A 14,794-nucleotide genomic window follows, 5' to 3' on the forward strand; every position below is an offset into this window, starting at 1 on the left:
CATACTAAGTGATATTACATTAAAATTGCCATGGCTAATTTCCTAAATTATTCAATAAGATTTAAAAGTAAATAGTAAACATTACTTTAAATCATAACTAGTATACCATTTAAAATGATAACTTATTGCAATAGTAACATAAATAATCACATTTATAACACAGTGGATTTCAATAAGGAATACACTAGTCAAGCAGAATCTGCCTTTGCCTTAATATGTCCTCTATCCGTCGGGTGATGGTATGTGCATTTAATCAACACCAACACAGGGAAAACATGCAAACTCCACATAGAAATGCTAACTGACCCAGCCGAGGCTTCAGCCAGTGACCTTCCTGCTGTGAGGCGAACATGCTACCCACTGCGCCAATATATACATTTAAAATAATTATTATAAATACATTTAAATATATGTATTTATTTTCAATATGTATTTGTTTATAAATTATACAATTATTATTCTAAAAAATACAATAAATCAATCCTAAATCTAACTGAAAAGCAATGTAATGACACAACTGGGGTAATATTCTAAGACTTTAATTTTGACAGTTCAAAAGATATAAAAAAATATGTTTTATAGAATTCTCTGTTATCTTAGACCCGACTCATGGCCGAGAATTAATGTTATGATGTCTTAGTTACCTCCCTGACTCATTATTCCATATCGGCGTAAACAGCCGGAATTAGGAGCAGCGCGTGTGAGGCACGCGGGAATGACCTTATGCGCACATGCGTCAATTTGTTCTCATCAGCATTGTTTGGTTGCACAAAAGAATAACAAACTTGTATGTGCAAAAATGCCAAATCATAATGGCCTCTAATGTCTGTATTCTTGGATAACCGCTCTATACACTTGCATAAAGTAAATCTTATCTCAAAGCTTTTACTGGGGCACTTTTTTTGCCGCGACCGCCCACACTGCACATGCCTAAATCCGCCACTGAGCAAAACTGTGCAGAGCTGCGGCCCTCCAGGAATCGAGTTGGAGACCCATGCTGTAGAAAGTTATATATGTTGTTATAAATACAATATGTGGGTAAACTTCAGTTCAAATAAAATTAGTTTTCATATGTTCATATATTAATTAAAAACTAATCTAAACAAAATTAACTTTTGAACAGTTTTTTGATAATTATTAAAACTAAAAAAAATGTAGAATAGCCCACAACACTATCTAAAAGTACAGTGATTTTATTTAACAATAGCAACACAACCACACACACACAAAACAAACCCACAGATCAGCAAATAAAACACGAATTTTATTCAAAACCCCTCGGCGAGCGCCTCTAATACGTCTTTCCGCCATTTCTCTCCAGAAACGGAAGTGACGCACGGTTCTACCAGTCAGTGCCAGAGCTCGCTTGCTGTGCGTAGCGTTTTTGCAGCCGACGCAAGACAGACAACATCACCAGACAACAGCGAAATACTGGATTAATTCGCCCGCTACTAAAAACACCACAGGCCGTACGTACCCACAGCCGCTGTCCGACTAAAACAAACCGCCTCAGCAGCCCGTACGAGCGGGTTTTGGTTCGGGGGAAAGGGGAGGATGGATGCGGGAGCGGGACATGGAGTCAATTGGGATAAACTGGGATGCGAGATGCTGCTGTTGGCCTGTAACACCGAGCTGCATCCTGCGTGCACAATGTCACGTCTGTTATTATGGTGTGCTAAAGCATCGAGGCTCCATCTGAAATGCAGCGATGCTAAAAGCGCGTCTTTGATCGTGTAAAATATTAATCGACCGAGTCAGTTTACAATCGGGACTGCAGCTAACGTTATTTGAAAACCACACTTGTGTTTCAGGGGTGCAGATGCGAAGCGCTATGCGAATTAGCTTTTTCTGCATCAGATTGTTTTTCATTTGTATTTTTATTGCTTTGAGTTCTGATGTATCGGCTGAATGTTTTGAATCTCGTAACTCGGATGCACAATGCGAGCAGAAACACGTTGCATCTGACAACAGCACGCGTCCATACACGGTGCTGTTTATATATGCGACATCTTTAATCATAGATCGTAGTTTAGTATTGGATAGTCATGGGCCACTATACGATTCTGACGGTGCGATAATCTTGGATTAAAATATCACAGTTTCACAGTATTGTTATAACTAAAATATATTCTACTCAAATGTCTGGGTTAAAAAAACGACATGTTTTCCCCATTGAACACGATATATTTGTTTTAATAAACATTTAAAATATTTTGGAACAGTAAACTTTAGGTTTGGGCTGGTATTTGGATCTGACAGGATTAAAATGTCACAGTTTCACGGTATCATGATTACTGCTCTGAAATATATTTTATTTAAATGTCTGGGTAAAAAACTACAACCTGTTTTCTCAATTGAACACAATAAATTTTGTTTTAAGAACCATTCAAAGTATTTTTTAACAGTAAACCTGTCAGGCTGAATAATTAAAATCAATCATTGACTTCTACTGTCTTTATTAGTTTCAAAAACACTGATTTTTTTTTACAGTTTAAAACTGCATATTTGGATATTTTTGCTGCTGGAGATACTGTTGTCTTAAAAACAAACAAACAAATAAATAAATAAATAAAAAATCTTACAGATACCTTAGGAATGGTATTACAGAAAACCTGAGGATTTTAAGACTTTACCTTTTCCAAACTGTGGTGTACCTTGAAAACGGTTATCGTCCCATGCCTACTTGGGTGTTTGTTTATAAGTGGTTTGTTTTTCAGATGTTTGTTAATCGTAGCCTGACGAGTAGATTTTGATGTGGAAAAACTGTTACTGCCCTTTAATAAACTAAACAAAATAGTTGAGAAAAACATGGAAAAAAAAAAAAAAAACGTACAAATATCGTAGGAACGGAATTACAGAAAATTATAGTGGTTTTAAAACCTTGGCTTTTCCAAATCGCGGTAAACCCTGAAACTGGTTATATTCCCATATCTAGTATTGAATATAACATTTTATATGTAGTTGGGCATCTATATATTTGACTGGTTTTGATTGACATGCAAATGTGACAGAGTGTGACTTTGCAAATGAATAACTGTTAAACACAAGTCATGAAACTCAATATGTGTGTATGTATGTTTGATCGATACTGGCAATTATGCGTGTTTTTGTTGTTTAAATATTTGCTGTATTATTTTTTTACGCGTTATCATTTTTAGGCCACATTGATGATGATGACGACTATGATTATTATTGTTTTTTTATTATTAATCTTATTATTGTTGTGTTTTCATCGATGTATATAATCAAGGTTTGAATTTAGAGAAACCCTATGAAATGTTTCTTATTTTGTTTCTGTTAAATCAAAATTCATATTTTTTTCTGGCTTCTGAATGTCCCGTCTTTCATACACACACATTATTATTATTATTATTATTATTATTTGAGAAGTACATAAAGTACTTTAGTAAATTACTGCTACTTTACAGCATTAATATATAGGATACATTTAATTTTTTTGACAATTTTTTTAGATGTAAAGATGCTTAAGTTTTTATTGAGGTAAAGTTGGTTTTATATTCACACATTCAGACTTTCTCCTTAATAATGTAAATTCACAAAAAATATTCTGCGCAAATTCTAAACAGTGAAATCACAATAGCAGCTAATGACTATTAAAGTACAATATTGTTCACAGTCAATTAAATAGTGCTAATGTTGTTTTCAGGTGATGTTTACATGCAACTTCAGACTGAATATTCAAAGTACCATGGTAAACAATGTAAAGAGCGTGTCACAAGTTGTCACTGAATGAATCTATAAAACCACCTTTATCTCAACTGAGGCTTTGTGTACATGAGAAAATATGTTTTTTTTTACATAAGACTTTTTCTTTAATTAGAAACATGTTCTATCAGTTAATATTTATTTAGAATTAAGCAACATGCTTATTCTGACCAGTACTAATTAGAATATCTACTAAATGAACTGAAGAATTTATTTTTTATTATGTAATATTTTATGTATATCCATTTTGCCACGAAATAGCCAGAAGTTGCTAATGTGGCAATTCACAAATAATAAATAAATAATTAGAATATCTACAAAATAATAAACTTGATTATATATGAAATTATCAAACGGGAAACATTCTAGTATATGAACAAAAATTTAACCTGTTTAATGCTTTTATTGTTTTTTAGGTATTTCATCTTTATTCCATAAACCTGACATTTCTCCAAAGAAAAATGATGCATAATACAATAGGGCTGGATAATATATAATTTGAGCATCAATATCGCAATGTGATCATTCACTATAGTCGCATCTCAGGATTTGCAATGTTGAGTCTGTGTTATAGTTTATCATTTAGATGTGATTTTTTGAGGCCTGTGACCGTATTATGATTTTAAAAACATTTAGGCTTAAGAAATTGTACCATTTGTAACTATAATAATGCTTAATTTTTATTGAATTTGATTTATTTTTATAGTTCGGTTACTATACCTGAATACTGTTATGCTCAGAAAAATGATATCTATATTTACTTATTGATAAAACGCTCACTTTGTTTTAATTGTATGTATATATTTTATTGTGTTTATATATGCTTGTAGATTCTGAATTTGATTTCATGCAGATGCAGTGCCTCTCAGAATTATCATAATTTAAAATGAGGATTTTTTTTTCCAAACAGAGATATTTAAGCCTTCTGGTAAAATTGTATTTATGTCGCAGAATAACAAAGTATCCCAATGTTAGATTTTTCCAATGTTGTGCAGCCCTATAATACAACCATTTAGTCAGCTTATTGTTTAGGAGTATAATATAAGTTCTTCTACTGTCCTTCCCTGTAAAGGTGCTGAAAGATAGACATCATGAACCCTGTTTATAGCCCTGCTTCATCAGGGGTTCCGTATGCCAACCCTAAAGGAATAGGATACCCAGGTAACCAGAGAATGAGCTCTCACTTTGCATGCAATCAGTAGGAAGTGACTGGAGTTTTCACACCTCATGCAATTAAATTCCAGCACATTGTCAGTGCTGTTGTGTTCATTACTGTGATTTTCTTTTGCTTCTTAAATAGCTGGATTTCCTGTGGGTTATGCAGCAGCAGCTCCAGCTTACTCCCCCAGCATGTATCCTGGTGCTAATCCAGCTTTTCCTTCAGGTAAAGAAAGCTTAAAGTCTGCCTATTTAACTGTTTTCTGGTCTTAGAAGGCATGTGGAGATGTATGTCTTTTATTTAAGTCTGGTTTGGCATAGCAGCAGATTCAAAACAGGACGTTATCTCTGTGGAAAACTGAAAATGTCAAAAGAAGTGGCTCAGTCTAAGGTGTTCATTTCACATCCTAAAACATTTTGTTATGGCTCTTAGGGCGTACTCACACTATGTACAGTTGCCATGAACCATGGTGAAGCACACTTGTTGTCTCCCCTCTCCCTCGACTGCCTGCACTCACATTGCATCCGAGCCGGAGCATGCTTACATCATTGATGATGCGCTGTTCAGTATAACAGAAGAGAAGCGCTCTCACTCAGCACAGTGGACATTTCTTTAGTTGTATCATTTAAGTCGTTTGATATGCAGTGACATGCAGTCAGATATTTAGCCGAACAGATCAGCCACCTTTGACGCTCATAAATAATCATAAAGTCCTCATGTTGCATGTATTAGGAGGTTTGCTGAAGGTGGCAGCTGACTTGCAGCAAGGGATTTGCATCTTTAATAAAGTATAACAGTTCGCATTCATTGAACAGTAAGAATGATTAATAAATCCATATGAAACAGTCCCTTAAAAGTCACGTCTCGTCATCAGTTTCGGGCTCAGGCGCACTTTGCGTTCACTCTACAAGCATACCAAAAGTTTGCCAAAGCTCAACTGAATCGTGCTCTGAGCCCGATTCAGAGCACTCACATTTCTTAAACGAACCGGGAAACGTGCTGGTTAGTATAGTAAGGTACAGTGTGAGTGTGCCCTTAGTCCCCAAAAAGCTTTTCAGTGAGTAAAATTGGAAAAAAAAGAATTGACTTTATAGTGGAAATGTCAGTGTTTAGCTAACTGTAAACCAAATTGGTATTCTGGACTAATGATTTTGAATTTTAAATGGCAAAAAGATTATTAAAATAAATATCTTTCTTTATTTTCCATTTTTTTAAACGTCTGTTTAAATATTGTGTTGTCAAATCATTAAAATTAAAAATTTCTCCTTGAAACAGCTCAAAATGTACTACTATTGTGCCATCTAAAGGACATTTTTTAATTAATTATGCTACTAAATTTAAGGTTTAGTTACACAAGAATAAACTGAATATTTTTGGGGGACTTCATAAGTTTCATATGGTTTATGACGTGTTTCTCAACCATGTTATTGGAGGACCACCAGTTCTGCACATTTTCCAGGTCTCCTCAATTTAAACACCTATTTCAGATCATCAGCTCATTAAGAGAGACTTAAACAGCTGTAATGAGTGTGACAAACGAAGGAGACATCCTAACATGCAGTGTCGGTGGTCGTCCGGGAACGTGGTTGAGAAACACTGGTTTATGACAAAATCAAAACTAGGCCTTTAAATTTTAAATGGCAAATAGAATGTTGGATATATAATATAATAAATATATAAAATTGATATGTATTATTTTTCTAAAAAGGCTTTTAAGTTGTTGTCAAATCATCTTTATGCTAGCCCATCAAAATAAATGTTTTTGCCTGAACTATACAGTGGTCTCTCATTATTCGCTGGAGTTACATTCTAAAAACGACAAGCTGGTTCTAAAATAATAAGCTGTAATCTGCAAAGTAGTCCGCTTTATTTTTACAGTTATTATAGATAGTTTTAAGGCTGTAAAACTCTTAATTACACATTTTATACACTTTTCTCAGACAGGCATTTTCACACTTTTCACACTCTTAAAGTTCAAACCTTCATAGGAAAATAAGTCCAGTGTTATAGAATGAAGCCAAAATCATTTGATCTTTATTTATTTCTTCCGTAATGGCGCCCTACAGCCATGTAACTTCTATCTTTCTTTAGCATGTCCAGAAGTGCAAATTTTTGTGCGATGGTTAGCATCGTCCTCTGTCTTTTGGGTGCTACCACAGCTACCTTTGATGGTGCAGAAAGTTTTGTCGACATTTTGGGGAGAAAACTTGCAAACATACAGTACAGCACAGTTTGGCAAGCAGAACGCATTCTGTACTGTACAGAAAACACAGCACGGAGAAGATTGATTGACAGTAGTCTTCAGCCAATCAGGACGCAGAATACAATATGCTAGTCAGGATGCAGAGCACAATTTTCTAATCAGGACACAAAACATAGTGCGCTGTGAAAAGCATGTCAGATTGCATGAAAAATGTTGTGAGGCTGCGAAAGGTGAACCGCGTTAAAGAGAGGGACCACTGTACATGTATTACTATAGTTCCTTATCTTTTTAATTAATAATACCACTAAATAGAAAAAAACTGTACTTCCACAGTATAAATAATTACTCGGGAATAAAATTACATTTGAGGGGAAATTCTAAATTGGTTCATAACAAAAAATGTAAGTTAAATAAATTGCATTTTTTCCATTCATTGCTTTTTGAATATAAAACATGTAATATTTAAAATACAGTTCATCAAAATTAAAAACAAAAAAGAAAATAGACAACATCATTAGATTATTACCTTATTTAATGTGTCATATATTATACCTACAGGTTATGCTCCAGGGACTCCTTTCAAAATGTCCTGCTCCCCGACAACAGGTGCCGTTCCCCCTTATTCTTCATCACCCAACCCCTACCCAGCTGCCGTCTACCCTGTGAGAAGTCCTTACCCTCAGCAGAACCCATACGCACAGGTAAGCCAAATCATATACCTGGAAATTATGGAGCACAAATAGCACCAAACTTGTATTTCGGTAATATTTTGGATGCTTTTCTCCCTCAGCAGCAAGGCACTTACTACACACAGCCCCTCTACGCAGCACCGCCTCATGTCATTCATCACACAACAGTGGTGCAGCCTAATGGCATGCCAGCGGCCATGTATGCCCCACCCATTCCACCGCCGCGCCCCAATGGAGTCACAATGGGAATGGTGGGAGGGACCACCATGGCGATGTCAGCTGGTCAGTCACAGGACATAATCCATGAAAAGTCTTGCAACAGTGTTCACCCATTTAAAAAAAGGCTTTTTTTTTGCCGTGTAATTTATTAATAATTTTATTTAAAGAAGTTGCAAGCCAGTTCCAGTGCAGAAGTAAGCTCTTTTTGCAGTTGTTTTAAGATTTCTGATTCATTTTGGGATGCACGAAATATCTGTGGCCATATTGTTATCAGCCGATAAATGCTATTTTTAATGTTATCATTATTGGTTTCATGTCAAAAATAGGCCGATATCTTTAATCCGATAGATTACGTAATCGTACATAACTGGCTGCCTTGCATATGCGTGGTTTGAACTTGTTCAGACTTGTCTATTGCACTATACCGGAGCTTACCTCACATTGTTTATTCCTTCAAAGTTTATCCTTTCTTTGTGTGGTAATGCTGTGCGTTAATAACCCAGTAAGTAACCATGTTCCTTATCATTGTAGATATGTTTGATAGAGTGTCATTGTGTATTTTGGTTTAAATCGTCCCGGAAAAAAAATATTAAATGTGTAAACATAACAGCAAAGGAAGAAGTAACAAAGTAAAGTCTTTACCACAGGTGGAGGAGTTCAAGTACCTTGGGGGTTTTGTTCACGAGTGAGGGAAACATGGAATGTGAGATTGACAGGCGGATCGGTGCAGCGGCAGCAGTAATGTGGTCGATGTATCGGTTCGTTGTGGTAAAGAAGCTGAACCGAAAGGCAAAGCTCTCGATTTACCAGTCAATCTATGTTCCTACTCTCACCTATGGTTATGAGCTTTGGGTCATGACCGAAAGGACATCTCGGATAGAAGCAGCCGAAATGAGTTTCCTTCAGAGTGGCAGGGCGCAACCCTATGGATAGGGTGAGGAGTTCTGTCACCCGGAAGGGGCTAGTAGTAGAGCCGCTGCTCCTCCACATCAAAGTCAGCTGAGGTGGCTGAGACATCTGTTTCTGATGCCTACTGGACACCTACCTAAAGAGGTGTTCCAGACATGTCCCACCAGGAGGAGACCTCGGGGAAGACCCAGGATAAGCTGGAGGGACTATAGCCCCTTTCACACAGTGATATCGGTAGAATATGGAAAATTTCCGCAACGACTTTACCTGTATTTTCAAAAAAGGCCTGTTCACAAATACACACCTTTCGGGAAAATTGCTGGTAATTTTCCAGAAAGGTCTGTATGTTTGAAAGGGGCTTATGTCTCTCGACTGGCCTGGGAACGCCTCAAGATCCCCCCGGAGGAACTGAAGGAAGTGTCTGGGGAGAGGGAAGTCTGGGGTTCTCTCCTAAGACTGCTGCTCTTGCGACCCGGCCCCGGAAAAGCATTTGAAAATGAATGAATCAGTATATCGGTTTTGGGGCTCCAAATCTTAAGAGTTATCGGTTATCGATATCAGCCAAAAATTCCATATCATTGCATTCCTAGATTCATTCAAATGACTAGGAATAACAAACGGCAGTAAATCCACTTGCTCTACAAATAAGCGTGTTTACGACTACGTAAATAATACAAATAATACAGGGTGTCCGCAGGGTCTTAAAATGTCTTAAATATTTTAAATCTTAGGCCTTAAAATGTCTTAAAGCATATTAAAAGTGTGTTTAGCAAAAACTGGCCAGATTTAGCAACTCTTTGATTTTTCTGTACGCATTCTTGTGCAGTGTGGTTTTCAACATCAAGTCTACTGTTAAACATAATTATTTCTAAAATGATATGACACAAGGAGAACAGATAGGGTTTGAGAAACACATATAGTTGACTAATGTTCTTAAAACTCATAATAGAGCAAAACAAATCAGATCAGTTTGTCTGTGAAGAAAGTGAATGACTTTTTACTTCTCAAACCTGACTGTTGCACTTTATTAGAAAGGAAAGAAAAGGGTGAAAATGCATGTATTTTGTTTTTATTTCTCAGGGACGTTATTAACTACTCACTCTCCGACCCCAGTCGCCCCCCATCCCTCAATGCCCACCTACCGCCAGCCTGCCACTCCAACCTACAGTTATGTTCCCCCGCAGTGGTGAACACGACACTGTGAGTACAAAACCAACATCTCTTCACACTCTTAAAGAAACAAAAATGACAATTGTTATCATTATTTACCCAATATCACTTGTTTTAAACCTGTTTGACTTGTCTTTGTTCTGTTGAACACAAAGGAAAGTGACATTAAATGTGTAAAATGGCATTAAATCTGTGTTACATTTTAGTGTTTGACTGAAGAATGTTGAATGTTAAAGGATGTTAAAAAAACAGTCATTGACTTCCATTGTTTTGTTTTTTTTGTGTTTGTACAATGGATGTGAATGGCTGGATGTTTTGTGTTTAACAAAAGAAAGAAATTATATTTTTAATACCACTTAAGTGTGAGTAAATTTTTATTTTAGGGTGAAATCTAGCTTTAATATCTGGTAGTTGTTGTTCTATGAATTTTTAATTCATAAACGATATTATATCATATCTTGATCAAATTTATGTCAATAACAATGATAAGACTTTTTTTTCTCTATATTGACCTAAGAGCCAATCACACGGCAGAAATGTACAACAATAGGAATCTAAAAGTCTGTTAGTATTATAGATGTACGGCCACTGAAAATGTATTGGCCTAAATTGTCATGCCATTTAATGGGCCCTCTAATTTTTGCAGCTTTAGTCAATTTTATGCTACTTTTTAAAACTGAAAACATTAACAACTTATATTGAAATATATATTTTTTCTGTTCAATATGGAAAATAATTATCGAGTTTGCATTTTTGCCACATCACCCAACCCTAATTTTGTGATTTATTAATTTTATTTTAAAATATAATTTGCTGCTTTGACTATTGACCTGATATATAAAAGTGACACGAAAACCACAAGTATTATAGGAAATCTTAGTCATAATGAATGATTTCTTAAATCATTCACTCAATTGTTTAATGTGTCATTTAGAAAATAATTAAAGCAAGTGACTTTCTTTATGAATTGATCATTGAATAGTTGACTCAAAAATATTATTCAACAGGAGCTTAATGCTTGTTGAAGTGTTGTATAAACCACATTTGAGGTCAAGCAGAAAATCTGATATTTAGGAAAATGGCACTCAATACCTCTGAATTATGTCATGTCCTATAAAAGAAAACTAAAACAGGAATATATATATGTATGTTTTTTTTATAACTTTCTAATTATAGAATAGTTCTTCTAAGCGTGTTCTAATAGGCTTCATAACACTTTTTGCTAGGCTTTTTTTGCAATAGTTAAACCTTAAAAGGTTTTTTATCTTATTATTAATATGTATTGTATCTTGTATATTATGTATTGATATTAATGACCTTTTTATTGTTAAGATATTTTTAGAATTGTATAAAAGTGATATTTGTAAAGAGTTTTAAACTTGATCTGAGAGAAGCTGATATGGCAATAAACTCAAAACTCTTTCTCTCCCCTGCTCTCTCTCCCTCAATTCAATTCAATAGTTGCTTTATTGGCATGACAAATGTATTGCCATAGCAGTTATAAAGTTTACATAAAAAAGAACATGCCTCCGTATTAAAAAAAAAACAAAACAGTAAGCAGTAGTAGTAGTAGTAGCTGTGTCTCATTTCAGAGGCTGTCTCGAAATGCGTTCATAATGCACTGCGTCATTGCGGCGCGACAAAGGCTGTCTCATTTAAAAAAAAATTGAAGGCTCCTTTAAACGCAGCCTAAAAATGCAATCTTCGTTTCCCAGGTAATAAAGGACACAACCAGTGGATTCTTTCGTGGCCTCAAACGTCCCAAGATTCATTGCGCGCTTTTAACGGCAGGACGTTTTTAAAAGAAAAATCCGGATTAAATGTATGAATTAGGTTTATTTTACTTGGATATTTCAACATGTTTAAAAACAAAGAGTATGACATGTCTTACTAAAGAGTGATTGTATAAACAGTTTACATGTTTGTGTACATGTTTGGATCAAAGGAAATACTGTAAAAAAAAAAAGTCATTACAAATGTAATTACCACTTATTAATAGCAGCTGTTACGATTGCCTGGTGACAAGATCTGTCCTCTATAGGCGAGATCGTCTTGTTTTAAGACGGTTGGTTCAGCTTGTGTGGACTTCGAAGGACTCACCTTTGAAGTCTGCATCCTTCGGAGGAAGCAGCCTCGGAAATGAGACACAGCTACAGCAGCAGTAGTAGTAGATGAAGAAGAAACTATAACAATAATAATTCAATTAAAAAATCCAATAAAACAAATAAATCTGAATAAACAACATTTAACAGTCAACATTTATGGATAAAACAGTAATAATAAATAATAATAATCAGTATATTTACTCTCTCTAATATTTTTTTTACTTGAAAATTTTAAAGAGAAAAAAATTTGGCTAATTTTTTTTAGATAGAATTTGCAAAAATTAGTAGTAATAATATTGTAAAATGTCTATTTTAATGTTTCAATATGCTTTTGTTATCATAAAATGTCAAAATAGGGGTAAAAATGTTTGACCATGATTCAATGTAACAGACAGATTTATGTAAAAATGAAGCCACACACATATTTAATGTTGTTTTTAAACGTTTTATTGAAAAATTGCTTAAAATTTGGTTATTTAAAAGTGTGTCGAACTAAAAAGATTAAAAATGACAGTAAATTTGTACTTTTACTGGGTGACATCTGTAAATCATAGTATAGATTGATAAGTTAATTTTTTTGCTCCTAAAACTTTTTATGCTTCAATGTAAAAAATGCTGGGTTCGTGTTGGGACAACATGATGGAATTAAGTTAAATAGTTTGTTTTTCCAAATTTAAGTTGACTGAAGATAAAACAATTAAGTTGAAGAATTAAGTTGCCCCACAAAAACTCAAGATTTGTCATTCAGCTCTTTTAAATAACGAACATTTTTATATATATTTTCGTTATTTAATATCGAACAAACGGCAAACATCTTTTTGTTTGAATGCTGAAAACACCTTTAAACTCGTATACTCCCAGAGTATTTTTATTTTCCCTGTGTGAAATAATTGTCTTTTTTTGTTGTTGTCACCACCTTCAGGTCAAAAAGATGGTAGATATGCATTCTCACTGTCCAGTATTTTTACGATTGGAGCTGACGCTACAAGTGTTATCAGCCAGTTGCTCTTCCTTCCAACCATAATGTGAATCCGACTCCAGATGGCAGACGAAAAGGAAAGAGTATCTTCCCAGTCCGACTCCATTACTACTTCCCATCCTTCACTTCATTCTACGACATATCTCACGGCCGAAGACCAGACAAAGCTCTTCATGCTGAATTGTGTTGTGTGGACTGTCTTGCAGTTTGTTTTTTAGCTAACTCTTTAATTGGTGAAACCGGAAGAGAGTTGGAATTAGTTTTATTGGAATGCATGTACATATTTAGACAAAACAACAACAAAAAAAAAGGATTAAGTAATTATAATAATAATAATAAACCAACAGCTACCAGCTACGACAGATGCAAAACCATCAGCAGCTATCTGAAGCAAAAATAATCGGGACGGGGGAAAAACAACTGTATATTAAATGCAATGTCTTAATTGTTATTTCATACAAAATATTAATAACGTTAGCATTTTTGAGGGTTATTTTACCTGGTTTTAATTAGGGTATTTGTAGCTACAGGCATGGTTCGTCTTCTTGGCGGTGATGGCGTGTTTGTTACGGATTTATCCTGTTGGAGAGACGAACTTTTAGGGTTTGTGCCTCCGCTTCATATGCCTGTTTTTAGTTGATAAGTTTCATCACTCTACATGCTCTCGCTGCAGTTAATTGTTGCACTAATTGCCTGTGTGTGTGTACATAAATTGGTTGATTGAGCTGTATTGGTGCTGAGAGCATGCTATAACTCATTCGTGTACCTCTGGTTTGGTTTTCTTAACTTTTAAAAGTCTTCTAGAAGGATTAATATTGGAATTGCGTTGGGCTGCGACATTTTAATTGATGAATCGTTAATGTGGTTGCTTACAAAAAAGAGGAAAAGTCAATTAAGTTGATTTGATAACACTACTGGTTACCGTTTGAGGAGGGGAATTTGAAATATTTAGTTGTTATTATTGACCCAAAACATCGCTTGTTACCTCAAAATGACACCGTAACTGATTTTCATCGTCTTTTTACTTTATACATTGCCTACGTCACTTCGGTTAAAGAATGTTTTGTAACGTTTAATGTGTTTTTTGTTTTGTATTTTCAAGAAAGACCAAAAAATAAATACAGTAATAAATTAGGAGTTTGGGTGTTTTACTTGAAGTGTTATGTTGTTAAATGTGATTTGTTTTTCTATTATTATCAGAATTTTGTTATTATTATTTTTATTGAAGTATGCAAGAGGTACATCAATTGGGATCACATACAAAGAAAACAAAACAACAAAGAACAGATTAAAAAAAATAGAGTCAGGTACTGGCAGGTGTGTGTGTGTGTGTGTGTGTGTTTGAGTGTGTGTATGTAAAGGTAACTGGGTAGACAAGTCAGAGTACATGCATAAGAGAGAAAAAAAAAAGTATATTTTTAATTTTAATATTTTTTTTTACACTCACAAATAGCACACATAACAGTCAATAAATGAAGCAAATAACTTAGATATGAATAAAACTTTGAATTGAGTCAGTGGTAAGGATGTTATCAAATACTGTATAATGTTAAGTTTAAAAAAAAGTATAATCTATGAAACCAGAGTTTGCTTGTTTTGATACATTATTTAATTATGCGGCTAAGAAATAAAGTA

The 14,794-nt window shown here is 34.7% G+C and overlaps 1 protein-coding gene and 1 long non-coding RNA gene across 7 annotated transcripts in view; both read left to right on the top strand.

Moving 5' to 3' along the window:
• The window catches only part of LOC147838080 (uncharacterized), a 982,747-nt gene that overhangs the window by 245,652 nt on the left and 722,301 nt on the right, over window positions 1-14,794 (top strand). The gene's annotated exons all lie outside the window — the stretch shown is intronic.
• Window positions 1,347-14,296, top strand: fam168b (family with sequence similarity 168 member B). Of its 6 annotated transcripts, none has more exons than XR_015524508.1 (7): window positions 1,347-1,469; window positions 4,799-4,887; window positions 5,027-5,110; window positions 7,647-7,789; window positions 7,879-8,120; window positions 8,208-10,105; window positions 13,103-14,296. XR_015524508.1 is itself a non-coding variant. In XM_087308756.1 (7 exons), exons 2-6 carry the CDS (start codon window positions 4,818-4,820, stop codon window positions 10,093-10,095), a joined length of 585 nt encoding a protein of 194 aa, XP_087164882.1. In that variant the 5' UTR covers window positions 1,347-1,469; window positions 4,799-4,817; the 3' UTR covers window positions 10,096-10,105; window positions 13,103-14,296. The 6 variants fall into 6 exon arrangements, 4 of the variants coding, with proteins under 4 accessions (XP_087164882.1, XP_087164883.1, XP_087164884.1 ...); XR_015524509.1 differs by having other exon boundaries at window positions 7,882-8,120; XM_087308756.1 differs by having other exon boundaries at window positions 7,882-8,059; window positions 9,986-10,105.

The sequence above is a fragment of the Danio rerio genome, chromosome 24, assembly GCF_052040795.2.
Source record: "Danio rerio strain M-AB ecotype USA chromosome 24, GRCz13ab, whole genome shotgun sequence".
Classification (NCBI taxonomy): domain Eukaryota; kingdom Metazoa; phylum Chordata; class Actinopteri; order Cypriniformes; family Danionidae; genus Danio; species Danio rerio.